Source organism: Nerophis ophidion, linkage group LG10 (genome assembly GCF_033978795.1).
Source record: "Nerophis ophidion isolate RoL-2023_Sa linkage group LG10, RoL_Noph_v1.0, whole genome shotgun sequence".
NCBI classification, from domain to species: Eukaryota; Metazoa; Chordata; class Actinopteri; order Syngnathiformes; family Syngnathidae; genus Nerophis; species Nerophis ophidion.
In genome coordinates, this window is record NC_084620.1 from 11,163,275 (window position 1) to 11,182,862 (window position 19,588).

The 19,588-nt window shown below is 43.0% G+C and overlaps 1 protein-coding gene across 17 annotated transcripts in view; it reads left to right on the forward strand.

The window, feature by feature from the left end:
* LOC133560140 (ELKS/Rab6-interacting/CAST family member 1-like) overlaps nt 1-19,588 on the forward strand; it is a 203,892-nt gene that overhangs the window by 68,084 nt on the left and 116,220 nt on the right. For all 17 annotated transcript variants that reach the window (XR_009808389.1, XR_009808391.1, XR_009808392.1 and 14 more), the window contains 3 exons: nt 3,145-3,285; nt 12,024-12,164; nt 16,893-17,086. Coding sequence is in view for 13 of the 17 variants with exons in the window: in XM_061912308.1 (XP_061768292.1) it covers nt 3,145-3,285; nt 12,024-12,164; nt 16,893-17,086 (476 nt within the window). In the remaining 4 variants the exon portion in view is untranslated. The remainder of the gene's footprint in view (nt 1-3,144; nt 3,286-12,023; nt 12,165-16,892; nt 17,087-19,588) is intronic.

Genomic DNA, 19,588 nt, shown 5'->3' on the forward strand with positions numbered 1-19,588 from the left:
TTCATGAAGTTAATTAAGCTCATGGTTCAATAAGTTCAAAGATGCAGTCACGTTTGTTCCTGCATACTGTTTAATATGCCTCTGCCTTGGAGATTTTGTATGGGTAAAACCCAAAACCCGTGAAGCTGGCACGTGTAAATTGTAAATAAAAACAGAATACAATGATTTGCAAATCCTTTTCAACCTATATTTATTTGAATACACTGCAGTTGAGAAACTTTGTTATTTTTTGCAAATATTAGCTCAAAGACTAAGAAAGTTGAGGAATGCTCATTAAACACTTACTTGGAACATCCCAAATGTGAACAGGCTAATTGAGAACAGGTGGGTGCCATGATTGGGTATAAAAGCAGCTTTAATGAAATGCTAAGTAATTTACAAACAAGGATGGGGCAAGGGTCACCACTTTGTGAACAAATGCATGAGCAAATTGTCAAACAGTTCAAGAACAACATTTTGCAACGAGCTATTGCAAGCAATTTCGGGATTTCACCATCTATGGTCTGTAATATCATCAAAAAGTTCAGAGAATCTGGAGAAATCACTGTACGTAAGCAGCATGCTTGTGACCTTCAATCTTTCAGGTGGTACTGCATCAACAAGCAACATCATTGTGTAGAGGATATCTCCACTTGGGCTCAGGAACATTTCAGAAAACCAGTTAGTAACTACAGTTGGCCGTTACATCTGTTAGTTCAAGTTAAAACTATACTATGCAAAGCCAAAGCCATTTATCAACAACACCCAGAAATGCTGCCACCTTCGCTTGGCCTGAGCTCATCTAAGATGGACTGTTGCAAATTGGAAAAGTGTTCTGTGGTCTGACGAGTCCACATTACAAATGGTTTTTGGAAACTGTGGACGTCGTGTCCTCCAGACCAAAGAGGAAAACAACCATCCGGACTGTTATAGGTGCAAAGTTCAAAAGCCAGCTTCTGTGATGGTATGAGGGTTTATTAGTGTCCAAGGCATGGGAATGTTACACATCTGTGAAGGCACTATAAATGCTGAAATATTCATACAGATTTTGGAGCGACTTAGCAAGACAATGCCAAGCCACATTCTGCACGTGTTACAACAGCGTGGCTTCGTAGTAAAAGAGTGCGGGTACTAGACTGGCCTGCTTGTAATCCAGACCGTTCGTCCTTTGAAAATGTGTGGCACATTATGAAGCGTAAAATACGACAACGGAGACCCCGGACTGTTGAACAACTTAAGACATAGACTTAGACTTAGACAAACTTTGTTGATTCACAGGGGAAATTGTTTCACACAGTAGCTCAGTTACAAAGGATGGAAAGGATAATGCAGGTATAAAGTAAACTAAACTAGTAGCAATATAAAATATAACATACAGTATATGTAATATATACATATTATCTATACAATATATAATATATACTGATTTATTACATTATTATATTATATTTTTATATAATATACACCTTACATAACAAATCTGGTTTACCATGTACAATATTACAGTATATGTAACAATTGCAGCAAAAAAAAAGGGCAGCATAAAATGAAGAGTAGATCCAGCAGAAAAAAGACATTATAAACAAAGAGAGGTAACTAACATAGAAGCAGTGAGGTAATAGACAGGTAACATTTATTGCTGTATGGCGAGTGATTATACAGCTGATTGGAGTGCGGAATGAAGGAGTTCTTGAATCGAACACTGAGGGAACGAAGCTGAAGGAGCCTGTTGGAGTATGAGCTCCGCTGTCCCTCAATCGTCTGGTGGAGTGGGTGGGCAGGATTGTCCAGGATGGCGAGCAGTTTGTCGAGTGTCCTCCTGTCCCTCACTGACACAAACGCCTCCAAAACGTGCCAACTTCACTTGTTTTGGGTTTTGTAATATGCAACTCTAATTATTCGATATTTGTTTATATTGACAAATGTGCTGTTTAAGACTGCAATTTGTTTAATTATTATGTATGTCTCGCTTGTGTGCTATTGTGTGTTTAGCTGTTGTGTAACTGGCAGCTCCTTATAGCATAAGCTGCACATCAAGCAAGAATGGTAAAGAATTCCACCTGAGAAGCTTCAAAAATTGGTCTCCTCAGTTCCCAGTGTTGTTATAAGGAAAGGCAAAGTAACACATTGTGCCATCTTTTTTGCAATGTATTGCTGCCATTAAATTCTAAGTTCATGGTTATTTGCAAAAAAAATAATTAAGTTGCTCAGTTCGAACATTAAATATCTTGTCTTTGCAGTGTATTCAATTGAATATAAGTTGAAAAGGATTTGCAAATCATTGTATTCTGTTTTTATTTACAATTAACACAACCTGCCAGCTTCACTGCTTTTGGGTTTTGTAATATGCAACTCTAACTATTCAAAATGTGTTCATATCGACATTTGTGCTGTTTTAGACTGCAATATTGTTTAATTAATATTATTATGTATGTCTCACTTGTGTGCTATAGGTGTTTTTAGCTGTTGTGTAACTGGCAGCTCCTTGCAGCATATAATCTACCATGTTTACCTTTTGTAAATGACTTGACTAAAACAGAAAAAAAGACCAACTTTGTGTGCTTATTGGAGGACTTTTAAACGTTAACTGGCACTCGAACATTGCACAAGTGAACACGCTGTAGGACTGTTTTTATCGGACATTTTATCACACACTTCACATGCAAGTACTGTATCATCACATTCTTGTTTTTTTTTTTGTTAATATCGGACTATTCTCAACATCAGATTGGGACATCCCTACTTTAAAGTTTGTTTTGTACCATTAATGGGAAGCAGGCCTATTTATTGTTTAGTCACTAATATTCGGAGTGAATGTGTGTGTTGGCAGGTAGAGGAGACCGAAAATCTCCCCAAGCTACCCTTCTTCTTTTCCTCCTCATCATTTTTTAATTTAATCCCACACAAACACTGCTTTTTGTTGTGTCTTCAATGTGAACACTCACTTGAACTGACCGTGGCTGCCTAGTTGATATAAACGTGTGTGCCAGAACGTATTGTGTGTCTAAAAGAAACACTGTTTTTGCTGCTGGAGCTTCCATGCATATTAAGTGTATTGCAACTGTTATGAGTATGGAAATTCAATCCAAACCTTTTTTTTTTTTTATTGTATTGTATCGTTTCCTTCTGTTATTCTTTTGCTGAACCCCTCCTCTCTCTGTCCAGGAGCGCACCATAGAGCGACTGAAAGAGCAGCGGGAGAAGGAGGAAAGAGAGAAAGGCGATGAGATGGAGTCTACCAAAAAGGAGCTGAAGGATCTGAGAGCGAAAGTTTCCCAGATGCAGGCTGACCTTGCAGAGCGTGAGGTAGAGGACACATACATCAACACTATCTCTCCTTCTCTGACTGATCTATCGCCGTAGAACACATCCTCTATCCTGCCAAGGTCCTTGGTGCTGAAGGACCGCAATGATAAAACACTCACGTCTCCTTGACAACATAATATAGTACGCACAAAAGCAAAGCGCGCTTTGTCGTGGCCTCTGTGCAGGCGCCCATTTGTGGGGGGGAACAGGCAGAGAGTGACGAGGCAGTTTCCTGCGCTCTTGATTAACAAACCAAAGAAGTTTAATGAAGGAAAACACATTAACAAGAGCACTCAAAAGCAAGGACCCCGCCAAAGCTTAAAGATTTTGTCCACTCGCAAGTCGATTTGGAATTTTAATAGCTTTCAACCACATTAATGAGATTTTAGTAGGATCTTCCAAAGCACAAGAAAGTGCAACCTAGTTTGATTGTTTAATGTTCAATGTGTCATGAGTTAGTTCGAGCTGCTCTATGTCACACACACCACAAACAGCTCGCAGATGTTAGCAATAGTGGTTAAAAAGAACAACAAATACCTATCTATATTTGTCACAGTTGCAAGATTAAACCTTGTAAAATCAACCTTCATTAGATGACTGGGGTTATTAGCTGTCAATCACGGAAGAGGGCGGGATTAAAGCCAGTTGAGATGTGAGCGCCGTCTATGCAGCCACCTACCCTTGACATACAGCCGATTTGAAAATGTTCATTATATTCTTCATACCAATATGTTTTTTTCTACACATGCTTTTTAAATATAAATTCATTTTTTATTTCCAATATCAGTGAAATAACAACTGGTAGATACAAAGTTAAGAGTAGTGGTAACAAAGGGTATATTATTTCTTTGATCGATCCATTGATTGACGCTTCATTCATCAAATTAGCATCAGAACGCTGTCTATGCTGTTTGCTAACAATCCTTGAGAAACCTTTTTAATGGTTGCATCTCTCTATAATGGATCTGGAGTGTATTTACAGTGCTTCACTTTTTCCACATTATTGTTATGTTACAGCCTTACCAAAAATGGAATATACTAACTTTTGTATTTTAAATTCTACAGACAATACCCCATAATGACAATGTTAAAATGATTTATTGTTTGCAAATTGATTAGGAGTAAAAAACAAAAAAAAATACAAGTATTCACAGCCTTTGCTCAATGCTACTCAACACATTTGGCAGCAATTACAACCTTAAAGGGGAACATTATCACAATTTCAAAAGGGTTAAAAACAATAAAAATCAGTTCCCAGTGGCTTGTTTTATTTTTCGAAGTTTTTTTAAATATTTTACACCTCCCGGAATATCCCTAAAAAAGCTTTAAAGTTCTTGATTTTCACTATTTGCGATGCGACTGTCCATTTCCCTGTGACATCATACAGTGCTGCCAATACAAACAACATGGCGGTTACCACAGCAAGATATAGCGACATTAGCTCGGATTCAGACTCGGATTTCAGCGGCTTAAGCGATTCAACAGATTACGCATGTATTGAAACAGATGGTTGGAGTATGGAGGCAGATAGTGAAAACGAAATTGAAGAAGAAACCGAAGCTATTGAGCGAATAGCTATTGACGCTATTCGGCCATAGCATGGGTGTACCTAATGAAGTGGCCCATAGCATGGCTGATAAAATGTGCGGACCAAACGATCAGGACTTTCGCATCTTGTGACACTGGAGCAACTTAAATCCGTCGATTGGTAAGTGTTTGTTTTGCATTAAATGTGGGTATCTAGTTTCAAATGTATATACAGCTAGCGTAAATAGCATGTCAGCATCGATTAGCGTAGCATGTTAGCATCGATTAGCTGGCAGTCATGCTGCGACCAAATATGTCTGATTAGCACATAAGTCAACAACATCAACAAAACACACCTTTGTGATTTCCTTGACTTAATCGTTGCAAATGCATCTGCAGGTTATCCATACATCTCTGTGTCATGTCTGCCTTAGCATCGCCGGTAAAATGTGCAGACACTCTGGCACATTCAATGTGGGTCTGGTGACAGATTTCTTGCCAGTGGTGCAACTTGAATCCCTCCCTGCTAGTGTTGTTACACCCTCCGACAACACACCGATGAGGCATGATGTCTCCAAGGTTCCAAAAATTAGTCGAAAAAACGGAAAATAACAGAGCTGAGACCTGGTGTTTGTAATGTGAAAATGAAAATGGCGGGTGTATTACCTCGGTGACGTCAAGTTCTGACGTCATCGCTACAAGACCGATAAACAGAAAGGCGTTTAATTCGCCAAAATTCACCCATTTAGAGTTCGGAAATCGGTTAAAAAAATACATGGTCTTTTTTCTGCAACATCAAGGTATATATTGACGCTTGCATCAGTTTGTGATAATGTTCCCCTTTAAGTATTTTTGAATGAGACGCCACACGCTTGACACATCTATCTTTGGGCAGTTTTGCCCATTCCTTGTTGCATCCATCCATCCATCCATCTTCTTCCGCTTATCCGAGTTCGGGTCGCGGGGGCAACAGCCTAAGCAGGGAAACCCAGACTTCCCTCTCCCCAGCCACTTTGTCTAGCTCTTCCCGGGGGATCCCGAGGCGTTCCCAGGCCAACCGGGAGACATAGTCTTCCCAACGTGTCCTGGGTCTTCCCCGTGGCCTCCTACCGGTTGGACGTGCCCTAAACACCTCCCTAGGGAGGCGTTCGGGTGGCATCCTGACCAGATGCCCGAACCACCTCATCTGGCTCCTCTCGATGTGGAGGAGCAGCGGCTTTACTTTGAGTTCCTCCCGGATGGCAGAGCTTCTCACCCTATCTCTAAGGGAGAGCCCCGCCACACGGCGGAGGAAACTCATTTCGGCCGCTTGTACCCGTGATCTTATCCTTTCGGTCATGACCCAAAGCTCATGACCATAGGTGAGGATGGGAACGTAGATCGACCGGTAAATTGAGAGCTTTGCCTTCCGGTTCAGCTCCTTCTTCACCACAACGGATCGGTACAACGTCCGCATTACTGAAGACGCCGCACCGATCCGCCTGTCGATCACACAATCAACTCTTCCCCCACTCGTGAACAAGACTCCTAGGTACTTGAAATCCTCCACTTGGGGCAGGGTCTCCTCCCCAACCCGGAGATGGCATTTCTACCCTTTTTCGGGCGAGAACCATGGACTCGGACTTGGAGGTGCTGATTCTCATTCCGGTCGCTTCACACTCGGCTGCAAACCGATCCAGTGAGAGCTGAAGATCCCGGTCAGATGAAGCCATCGGGACCACATCATCTGCAAAAAGCAGAGACCTAATCCTGCGGTCACCAAACCGGAACCCCTCGACGCCTTGACTGCGCCTAGAAATTCTGTCCATAAAAGTTATGAACAGAATCGGTGACAAAGGACAGCCTTGGCGGAGTCCAACCCTCACTGGAAATGTGTTCGACTTACTGCCGGCAATGCGGACCAAGCTCTGGCACTGATCGTACAGGGAGCGGACCGCCACAATAAGACAGTCCGATACCCCATACTCTCTGAGCACTCCCCACAGGACTTCCCGAGGGACACGGTCGAATCCCTTCTCCAAGTCCACAAAGCACATGTAGACTGGTTGGGCAAACTCCCATGCACCCTCAAGAACCCTGCCGAGAGTATAGAGCTGGTCCACAGTTCCACGACCAGGACGAAGACCACACTCTTCCTCCTGAATCCGAGATTCGACTATCCGGCGTAGCCTCCTCTTCAGTACACCTGAATAAACCTTACCGGGAAGGCTGAGGAGTGTGATCCCACGATAGTTGGAACACACCCTCCGGTCCCCCTTCTTAAAGAGAGGAACCACCACCCCGGTTAGCCAATCCAGAGGTACCGCCCCCGATGTCCACGCGATGCTGCAGAGTCTTGTCAACCAAGACATCCCCACATCATCCAGAGCCTTAAGGAACTCCGGGCGGACCTCATCCACCCATGGGGCCTTGCCACCGAGGAGCTTTTTAACTACCTCAGCGACCTCAGCCCCAGAAATAGGAGAGTCCACCACAGATTCCCCAGGCACTGCTTCCTCATAGGAAGACGTGTTGGTGGGATTAAGGAGGTCTTCGAAGTATTCCTTCCACCTATCCACAACATCCGCAGTCGAGGTCAGCAGAACACCATCCGCACCATACACGGTGTTGATAGTGCACTGCTTCCCCTTCCTGAGGCGGCGGATGGTGGTCCAGAATCGCTTCGAAGCCGTCCGGAAGTCGTTTTCCATGGCTTCCCCGAACACCTCCCATGTCCGAGTTTTTGCCTCCGCGACCGCTGAAGCTGCACACCGCTTGGCCTGTCGGTACCTGTCCACTGCCTCCGGAGTCCTATGAGCCAAAAGGACCCGATAGGACTCCTTCTTCAGCTTGACGGCATCCCTCACCGCTGGTGTCCACCAAGGGGTTTTAGGATTGCCGCCCCGACAAGCACCAACTACCTTGCGGCCACAGCTCCGATCAGCCGCCTCGACAATAGAGGTGCGGAACATGGTCCACTCGGACTCAATGTCCAGCACCTCCCTCGTGACATGTTCAAAGTTCTTCCAGAGGTGGGAATTGAAACTTTCTCTGACAGGAGACTCTGCCAGACGTTCCCAGCAGACCCTCACAATGTGTTTGGGCCTCCCAGGTCTGTCCGGCATCCTCCCCCACCATCGCAGCCAACTCACCACCAGGTGGTGATCGTTAGAAAGCTCTGCCCCTCTCTTCACCCGAGTGTCCAAAACATAAGGCCGCAAATCCGATGACACAACTACAAAGTCGATCATGGAACTGCGGCCTAGGGTGTCCTGGTGCCAAGTGCACATATGGACACCCTTATGTTTGAACATGGTGTTCGTTATGGACAAACTGTGACGAGCACAAAAGTCCAATAACAGAACACCACTCGGGTTCAGATCCGGACGGCCATTCTCCCCATAACGCCTCTCCAGGTTTCACTGTCGTTGCCAACGTGAGCGTTGAAGTCCCCCAGTAGGACAAGGGAATCACCCGGGGGAGCATTTTCCAGTACTCCCTCGAGTGTACCCAAAAAGGGTGGGTACTCTGAACTGCTGTTTGGTGCGTAAGCACAAACAACAGTCAGGACCCGTCGCCCCACCCGAAGGCGAAGGGAGGCTACCCTTTCGTCCACCGGGTTAAACTCCAACGTGCAGGCTTTGAGCCGGGGGGCAACAAGAATTGCCACCCCAGCCCGTCGCCTCTCACTGCCGGCAACGCCAGAGTGGAAGAGAGTCCAGTCCCTCTCGTGAGAAGTGGTTCCAGAGCCCTTGCTGTGCGTCGAAGTGAGTCCGACTATATCCAGCCGGAACTTCTCGACTTCGCGCACAAGCTCAGGCTCTTTCCCCCCCAGTGAGGTGACGTTCCACGTCCCAAGAGCCAGCTTCTGTAGCCGAGGATCGGACCGCCAAGATCCTGCCTTCGGCTGTCGCCCAGCTCACATTGCACCCGACCTCTATGGCCCCTGCTATGGGTGGTGAGCCCATTATTGGAGGGGTGACCCATGTTGCCTCTTCGGGCTGTGCCCGGCCGGCCTCCATGGAAACAGGCCCGGCCACCAGGCGCTCGCCATCGTGCCCCACCTCCGGGCCTGGCGCCAGAGGGAGGCCCCGGTGACCCGCGTCTGGGCGAGGGAAATCTGGGTCCATGTTTTTTCTTCTTCATAGAGGTCTTCGAGCTGCTCTTTGTCTGATCCCTCACCTGGAACCTGTTTGCCTTGGGAGACCCTACCAGGGGGCATAAAGCCCCCGGACAACATAGCTCCTAGGATCATTGGGACACGCAAACTCCTCTACCACGATAAGGTGGCAGCTCAGAGAGGAGCTCAGAGAGGAGCTTAAGAGGTACTGCCTTGTTGCAGTACCTCTTAAGCTCCATCAGATTAATAGATTTATTTGTAAAAAAGTACTTTACGTTTAGCAAACAACCTCAAAGTGCCACAGTGTTAAACAATAGTAGTAATAATAATAATAATAATAAGATAATAAAAATAAAATATAAAACTAGAAACAGCCCAATAGCTAGAACCAGCATGCATGTCTATAAAAAGGCTTTTTTAAAAAGATGGGTTTTTAAGCCCTTTTTAAAAGCATCCACAGTCTGAGGTGCCCTCAGGTGGTCAGGGAGAGCGTTCCACAGACTGGGAGCAGTGGAGCAGAAAGCCTGGTCTCCCATAGTTCATAGCTTTGTCCGTGGAGGTTGGAGGAGGTTAGCCTGTTTGGAGCCGAGGTGTCGTGTGGAGAATTTGGGGGTAAGCAGTTCTTTTAGGTAGAGGGGGGCATTTCCAAGGAGGCACTGGTGACTTAGTAGGGAGATTTTGAATTCAATCCTGAGTGGAACAGGAAGCCAGTGAAAGGATTTGAGAGTTGGTGTGATATGGTCATGCTTCCGCACTCTCATCAGGATCCACGCAGCACTATTTTGTATGTACTGCAGCTTCTGAATGTCCTTGCTGGACATCCCGACAAGAAGTGCGTTGCAGTAGTCGAGCCTGGAAGAGACAAAGGCGTGGACAAGCCTCTCGAGTGAGTGAGGGGCGGAGTTTCGCAATGTTCCTGAGGTGGTAGAAGGACGTCTTGCACAGTTTTATTTGAGCCTCAAAGGTCAGGTGAGGGTCCATTTCAACACCCAGATTAGTGACTGAGGATGAGAGGTGAATGTCGTGGCCGGAGAAGGTGATGCTGGTGTACGACTGAGTCTGATGTATGGTGCCTACTAGAATGGCTTCAGTTTTGGAGCTGTTTAGTTGAAGAAAATTGTGTTTCATCCACGTCTTTATCTTCTCCTGAGAGTTGGTAAGTGTGGATGATGGCAGGGCTGCAGAGGGGGTTGGGTTTGGATGAGAAGATTGGTTTTCATCTATGATGTCTCTGTACATTGCTGCATTCATCGTTCCTTCTATCCTGACTAGTCTCCTAGTTCTTGCTGCTGAAAAACATCCCCACACTATGATGCTGCCACCACCATGCTTAAAAGTAGGGATGGTATTGGCCTGGTGATGAGCGGTGCCTGGTTTCCTCCAAACATCATGCCTGGCATCCATGCCAAATAGTTCAATCTCAGTCTAATCAGAGCAGAGAATCTTTTTTCTAATGGTCTGAGGGACTTTCAGGTACATTTTGGCTAAACAAACTTTAAGAAATGGCTTCCGTCTGGCCATGATACCATGTAGGCCTGATTGGGGTATTGCCGCAGAGATGGTTGTCTTTCTGGAAGGATCTCCTCTCTATACAGAAGAATGCTGTAGGTCTGACAGAGTGACCATCGGGTTCCTGGTCATCTCCCTGACTAGACTAAGATGAATGCAGCATTGTACAGAGACATCCTGGATAAAAAACAAGACTTCCCATCCAATCTAATGGAGCTTTAGAGGTGCTGCAAAGAGGAATGGAACAAAAGGAATGCATGTAACTACCCAAAGGTGTGCCAAGATTTTGGCATTGTTTTCAAAAATACTAAAGGCTGTGATTGCTCCCAAAGATGCATCAACTAAGGATCGAGCAAAGGCTGTGATTTTTTATTTTTTTTATTTTTATTATATTTGCAAAAAAATAAATCAAACCCTTTCACATTGTCATTATGGGGTATTGTCTGTAAAATTTTGAGAACTAAATTAAACATGTTCCATTTTGGGATAAGGCTCTCAGTAACAAAATGTGAAAAAAGAAAAGCACAGTGAATAATTTCCGGATGCGTGCGAGTGACCGGAAGAAAATATTTACCTCGTTTTGGTACCACCTGTTGGTTTGCATGTCTAAATCTTGAATTAAATCTCCCAAATATAAGACAAACTTATATTTTTCCGACTTTTTTCGGCAGACAAAATCTGGTCTCATATATGTATGTGTGATTGGTCGTTAGAGAAGCTCTGCCTTGTTTTGTTTTGTCGCCACCTGTTGGTTCATATGTCGAAATCTTGAAATAAATCTCCCAGATATAAGACAACTCGTCTCCTTTAAACTTCATTCTGAGGGGGAAAAAAATAGTCTCATATACATACATATGTGTGTGAGTGGCTGGATGAAAAGCTCTGACTCGCATGAGGCAAAGTCATTTGGTACCACCTGCTGATCCAGTATATAAGACTGTAGACGCGGAATAGAAGACAACCTGTGTTTTCCAGACTTGTTTGTGAAGAAAAAAAAACATGTTGCACACCAAGGAAAAAATAGAATCAGAAAAGGACAAAGTCATGATGTAAATATTCACAATAGTGCTGCTCCACCCACAGCTAAAACGCGCATATTAACTGCATTATTGTGAAAATGCCTTTTACTTTACGCCTCCTCTGGCTACTTTTAGTGCCTTTTGTGGGCTCATAAACGCTGTTAATGTACTCTTGTAAGCCTCCAGATAGACACGGAAGAACCTGCAGAGAATATAAGCATTCCTCCTCCACCTCCACCATGCAGCTAAACACAAACCTAAATATAATGAGAGTACGCTCAGTCAAGTGTAAAATTATAACCCTCCTGTTCTGTCCTCGTTGGCTACTTGCAAAGAGGAAAAGGGAGATGGACTTCACGCTTGGAAAGATTTTGTGGGGAAAAAAGAGACGCAGGTCATGGGAAAAAGTTTCAAAGAGCATTGTGATGATGAGTCATGCTCTTGTGTTTTAAGGAATACCTCCAAGTATAAAAAGAGAAGTTGATTTGGATTTTCACCAACTTTGCATTTTTGAATGATATTTATAGTCCAATTGTGCTTAAAATAATCAGTTTGACTTTATTCTTTGGCCATTTCCCTCGTAGGCATGTGTTTTGGACCTAAAAGAAAAAGCATCCTCCCTGGCCTCTTCAGCTCTGAAGAAGGACAACCGTCTGAAGAGTCTGGAGATCGGTCTGGAGAAAAAAAAGGAAGAGTGTGTCAAACTGGAAAACCAGTTGAAAAAGGTCAGTGGTTGGAACCGCATCAAAGTATGCACTTTTTACAGCACTGATCCTTCACCTTTATGAGTCCAGGATTCTGGCTCAGAACTCCGAATAATCAAATTATGGATGTGCCGATCGATTGGCCATCCAACGGTATTGATGGATTTTTGTAGAAAAAGTATGTGATCAGCCAATGCCAGTTGTCTTTCAATGCCGATCACAAAAAAAACGATCCCTTTTTGCTGATACTTCATTCAGTTTTTGTCCTTTAACAAGGTTAAGTCCTTCATCTGTTAATCGAGTTCCGGTATTTTCTGAGAGGACTGTTGAAATTCTGGACAAATGATCCGGCTATCAATTTTTTTTTTAATCCAGTTGACCATCGTAATTATGAAACGCTTTCACGTTCATTTCAGCTGTCGCTGATATGCATAAAAGATCAGCGTGGAATATTCACAAATAAGGGAGCAACGCCACGTGTAACACAACAATATTTCCTCTTTAAAAGTCCCTCAAAGTCACGCTGCTAATAAGAGTTAGTGTCAGTTTGAAGTAAACACGCTTTACTCATCACAATATTAATCCACTCCAAAAAGTAAAAAAATGGAAGTAATATAATATTCAATAAAGTTGCTTTGAAGCAATGTAGCACCTGCGGACAGGTCTCTGGTTGACATCCCTCCATCGCGCAGCATTTGCGTGTCATTAAACACAAAAATGTGTTGCGGTTTGTTCTGTCTCTTGACTCTACAAACTGAACCATCAAGCATTACCATCAAGTCTTTTTGTTTGTATGGTACATAATACACAGACACGTACATCAATAGCTGTCAACACGCAATATGGCCTCCGGTCCATCACTCAAATACTGTATGTCCATGTGCAACATAAACACAAATAATTCCTATAGTTACAAAATGCACACCCATTTAACATGCAAATTGATAGTAGTGTTTTTTTCTATTTATATGGTATAGCATGTAAAAAATATGTGCTCTGCACATGAATGCCTTAAATAAATATTCAGCTGAGTGTAACTGTAATGAAAAGAAACACAGTGATGGATTTGTGTGGTCTTTAAAAGATGATGACAGAACTGCATTTCTCCTTGCACTTCACACATAGTTGACTAGTTTAAGACTTAAAAAGCAGGTGTTGAAAAAATATTTTCTTGCTGTGAAGTGAATTGTTTTGTTCTCTGGAGAAAGAAGGTGCTTTACATAGTGAAGCCCATTATCTACATCTTTAAGCTACATTTAAACCAGTGTGGGTGGCACTGAGAGCAGGTGGGTAAAGTGTCTTGCCAAAAGACACAACAGCAGTGACTAGTTGCTGACACGGCTGCTCTAACAACCGAGACCCATGAGATGCTGTGAGATGTTACACGATGTTGGTAATGTATTTTGTAATCTTGTTCTAAAAAATAAGAGACATTTTTCACATTTTTTATTTATTTTTATTTTTTTACACCAATTACATATAGTACCGATGATTACCGATATTGTTATCGGTACGATAAAATCTTAACGATATACATCCCTACTGTTAACTGACAGAGGTAGGCTGCAGCTAACAGTGTGGAGCTGCTTCCATAAATTAGTAATAATTACCTTCATTGCTGCAAATAAACTGCATTTTTTAGTATCTTGAGTTCTATTGTCAAGAGGACGTACGAGAGCAAGACGGGAGCAGGCATGTTGATCACTAAGCTAGCTGCTAAGCTAACTTCCATCCATCCATCCATCCATCCATCTTCTTCCGCCTATCCAAAGTCGGGTCGTGGGGACAGCAGCCTAAGCAGGGAAGCCCAGACTTCCCTCTCCCCAGCAACTTTGTCCAGCTCTTCCCAGGTGATCCCGAGGCGTTCCCAAGCCAGCCGGGAGACATAGTCTTCCCAAAGTGTCCTGGGTCTTCCCCGTGGCCTCCTACCGGTTGGACGTGCCCTAAACACCTCCCTAAGGAGGCGTTCGGGTGGCATCCTGACCAGATTCCCGAACCGCCTCATCTGGCTCCTCTCGATTTAGAGGAGCAGCGGCTTTACTTTGAGCTCCTAGCCGGATGACAGAGCTTCTCACCCTATCTCTAAGGGAGAGCCCCGCCACCCGGCGTAGGAAACTCATTTCGGCCGCTTGTACCCGTGATCTTGTCCTTTCGGTCATGACCCAAAGCTCATGACCATAGGTGAGGATGGGAACTTAGATCGACCGGTAAATTGAGAGCTTTGCCTTCCGGCTCAGCTCCTTCTTCACCACAACGGATCGTTACAATGTCTGCATTACTGAAGACGCCGCACCAATCCGCCTGTCGATCTCACGATCCACTCTTACCTCACTCGTGAACAAGACTCCAAGGTACTCCTTGGTACTAAGCTTACTTGAAACATGAAAATAAATAAGTGCTTAGTAAACTTTAAGAAGTGGAGATGAAAGCACCTTACAGTAGAAATTAAACAGATATTAACATGAAGTTAACAAGTAGATTAATAAGAGTTGCTAGCTATCAAATTGTCTGTACTGTTAGTGGGCATGTTGAGTGTGATCTACTAAGACTGCGTGGACAATTGATAACGGGTACAGACCGCCAAATTTTGCTTGTACTACTGGCTGTCACAATGGAGACACTCATTTACTGCCCTTTCACGTTATTATGTTATGTGTGCAATGTTGTTGAACAAGCAACACGCATCTATCATTTTCAGTACCTTTTCTGCAGTAAGAATCACAGTCTATAAACTATGTTTAGGTTGGTACACTGCAGGGAAGCAGTGGACCAACACAGAATACATTGATAATTGTATACTAAGGTTAAATATCGCAATTGTTCACCTTATTGAGATATTGTCATACTCCTCTGGTGCAGGGGTTCTCAACCTTTTTTCAGTGATGTACCCCCTGTGAAAATTTTTTTTAATTCAAGTACCCCCTAATCAGAGCAAAGCATTTTTGGTTGAAAAAAGAGATAAAAAGTAAAATACAGCACTAAGTCATCAATTTCTGATTTATTAAATTGTATAACAGTGCAAAATATTGCTCATTTGTAGTGGTCTTTCTTGAACTATTTGGAAAAAAAGATATAAAAATAACTAAAAACTTGTTGAAAAATAAACAAGTGATTCAATTACGAATACAAATTTCTACACATAGAAGTAATCATCAACTTAAAGAGCCCTCGTTGGGGATTGTAATAGAGATCCATCTGGATTCATGAACTTAATTCTAAACATTTCTTCACATATAAAGAAATCTTTAACATCAATAATTATGGAACATGTCCACAAAAAAGTCTAGCTGTCAACACTGAATATTGCATTGTTGCATTTCTTTTCACAGTTTATGAACTTATATTCATATTTTGTTGAAGTATTATTCAATAAATATATTAATAAAGGATTTTTGAATTGTTGCTATTTTTAGAATAATTTTTTCAAATGTTACGTACCCCTTGGCATACCTTCAAGTACCCCCAGGGGTAGGCGTACACCCATTTGAGAACCACTGCTCTAGTTTATAGTTGAACCGCTCACCCTTGCAAACATATTTTCCTCTGATTTCAGATCAACAGTTGGAATTAAAGTGACTGATGTTACGCATTGACTAGTTCCAGCTCCAATAACACTCCCCTTTTCTTTTTAATGGCCATATATTTGCTCGCGACAAAGAAAGCTAACAAGTTAAATAGTTGACGAGAGTTGTATTTTCTCAGTGAAGTCAAACAAAGCTACAGAAGCTGCGGTTTCAAATGTGAACCAGGGACTATTTGCTGGGGGACTCACAAAGATTCTTCACGGTGGGCAAGTCAGTGGTTGTGTGTTATTAAATAAAAGAAAGGACGCTCGTTCCAAAAACATTATACATTTACATTTAAATACATGAAATGAAATCTATTTATATATGTATTTTGATATTTCAATACATATGTTAATATTTTTGAAAGTGTTACTTTCTGCTATACGACATATCTGCTGTTTCTCTCTTCTCCTCCTTTTAATTGTTGGTCTCTTTGTATTAGCAAAGATGCGAAGCAGACTCCAAACTAGCGCCTCTGTGCACGCTTTGATTGACACTTTGCGCGTGGGACCGCAGTCCTTGTTGTTTTTTCGTCTTTTTTTTATTTGTCTTTCCCGTCTTTTCGCAGGCAGATCTGAACATTATGCCGTCACACACCCAAACATTGACTCTCCACATAAAGATCTGTAGAAACGCCTGCGCACTTCCAAAACTAATAGGGTTCATAATTTGTGCAGTCAAGACTGTCTCACACAAACACACACACACACACACACACACACACACACACACACACACACACACACACACACACACACGCACACACACACACACGCACACGCACACACACACGCATGTGCGCGCACATAAAAATATATATATATTATGCACATCCTCAAACAACATTTGCTTCTAGGAAACACTCACAGCTGTTATAACCGCTGCTTTTACCTTCTTTTTTTTGTTTAGTTTTATGTAATTCAGCAATTTTTTTTTGTCTCTTTGACTGTGGTTTTTGGTCATCTTATAAATCTGACATTCTGTGTAACTCCCAAATGATTTTAGCATTATATAAACTTTGCACGTCAGATTATTTATCTCCATAAGATCTTTTTTGTGAAGAATCTTAATTGAATTGTATTTTCTGCTTGGTTAAGCTTTCGCACAAGTAATACCCTTGGCTCATATTTAAACTCATTGTTTCCAAGCCTCAACAATTTACGCTCATTCATTCGCCTCGCAGGCTCAGAGTGCGGCCGTGGAGTCTGCGACCAGCACTGAACTCTCGGAACGAATCTCTCGCCTGGAGCAGGAAGTGAGCCGTCACAAAGAAGATGCTGGGAAGGCTCAGTCCGAGGTGGAGCGCCTCCTCGACATCCTCAGGGAGATGGAGAATGAGAAGAACGACAAGGAGAAAAAGATCCATGAGTTGGAGAGGTGAGAGCAGGGGGTGGGGGGAATCAATCCAATTCCGAAAGTCATCCGCTCAGCTAAATCCAATGTTGTTTCTGCTTTAGAGGGGAACATTATCACCATTTCAGAAGGGTTAAACCAATAAAAATCAGTTCCCAGTGGCTTATTTTATTTTTCGAAGTTTTTTTCAAAATTTTACCCATCATGGAATGTCCCGAAAAAAGGCTTTAAAGTGCCTGATTTTCGCTATCTGTAAATCCACCCGTCCATTTTCCTGTGACGTCACATAGTGACGCCAATACAAACGACATGGCGGATAGAACAGCGAGATATAGCGGCATTAGCGGTTTAAGGGATTCAACAGACTACGCATGTATTGAAACGGATGGTTGGAGTGTGGAGGGAGATAGCGAAAACGAAATTGAGGAAGAAACTGAAGCTATTGAGCGAATAGCTATTGAAGCTATTCGGCGATCACGTTCTAACCAACGATTGCATCTTTTGACCACTGGAGCAACTTAATTAAATCCGTGGATTGGTAAGTGTTTGTTTGGCATTAAATGTGGGTGGAGGGAAAGGCTGGATGCAAATATAGCTACAAATGTACATACAGCTAGCCTAAATAGCATGTTAGCATCTATTAGCTGTCAGTCCTGCCGTGACCAAATATGTCTGATTAGCACATAAGTCAATAACATCAACAAAACTCACCTTTGTGATTTCGTTGACTTTATCGTTGGAAATGCATCTGCTTTGAGTGTCGCAGGATATCCACACATCTCTGTGCCATCTGTCGTAGCATAGCTGTCGTCGGTAAAATGTGCAGAACAAACGAGGGACTTTCGCATCTTTCGACCACTGGTGTACTTGAATCCGTCGATTGGTATGTGTTTGTTTGGCATTAAATGTGGGTGGAGGGAAAGGCTGGATGCAAATATAGCTACAAATGAGGCATATTGATGCAATATGTACATACAGCTAGCCTAAATAGCATGTTAGCATCGATTAGCATGCCGTGCTAATGGATGCACACTCCACGTAAGTCAACTTGAATCCGTCCCTGATCGTGTTGTTACACCCTCCGACAACCCACCAACGAGGCATGATGTCTCCAAGGTACGGAAAGCAGTCGAAAAAGCGGATAATAACAGAGCTGATTTGACTTGTGTGTGTAATGTGTTTGAGAAAATGGCGGATTGCTTCCCATAGTAACATCACAAGTGAAAGGTCATCGCTCCGACAGCGAACAATTGAAAGGCGTTTAAATCGCCAAATTCACCCTTTTAGAGTTTGAAAATCGGCTAAAAAAACATATGGTCTTTTTTCTGCAACATCAAAGTATATATTGACGCTTACATAGTGATAATCTTCCCCTTTAAATCATAATTTCATCTTTTACATTTTCCTTCACTTTCTGCTGGAGTCTAAAATAATCTTCCTTAATGTGACAATTCATTCTTTAATGCTTCTTCTCTTGTCTCCCTTATTCATTTGGGCCTTATTATACCTGTCTCTTCATGTTGTGCATCACACCTTACTTAATGGTGTGTGTCGACATGTTGTGCATTTACAACACACACACACACATCAGAAAGCCCTCTGCTTCTCATCTGTGGCATTCTCAGCCGTCGCGAAAGCAGGCCCCTCCCCTGTCTGCCGCTCAGCAGCCAATGGGGGGCCTGGTGTGGGACTACTTAGGCACGTGAGTGGCTGAAGACTCCTGTCAATCCATCATTTGTTGCACGTACAAAACAACTTCAGTGTGGACATGAGAGCATCCACGCCCATGTGGAAAAGGTTCCCTCCCATGCATCACCCATTAAAACAACATCAAGTGAAGTAGAAAGGCACTTTTTCCACATGGGACACAGCTGTGTTCGCTAATGTGTTGCAGCATCGCAGTTAAAAACATTGTGATTGTCCTCCAAAGGGGGAAAGTAACTGCGCCACATGTGAGCCATCAGCACAAGTTGCGTGCATGCGGCAGCCTGACATGCTCCTAAAACAAGTTTTTGCTGTACATCCTGACACTTTTTGAACGCCTGCGATGCAACTCTTTCAATTTTTAGCAGCGCTGCTCTCACAATTCACTTGCACTTGCACTACTTAACACGTTTTACTCACTGCTGGACTTAGGGGTGGAACAGTACGTCATAATTACAGTGCGTTGTGTACCTCGTTTTTAAGGTCACAATTGTGGGGACAGGAAGAGAACAAAATGAAAACCATATAAGTGCTTATCTTATGTATAAACAGCTTAATTGAATTTTAAAATTGAACTGAAAACAGATAGCAGTTTATAAATACAATTCTCAAAGGGGACCTGTCATGCTAAGCCAACTTTTTTTTTATCTTTTGTTACCTGTTTTTGTGTTTTTTATATTTTGTGTATGTGGGATCAGCTTAAGTCTAAAAACTTTGAAATCAAACCATGGAGGCATGGCGGAGAAACCGTATTTTTCTGACTATAAGTCGCATTTTTTTTCATAGTTTGGCCGTGGGTGCGATTTATACTCAGGAGCGATT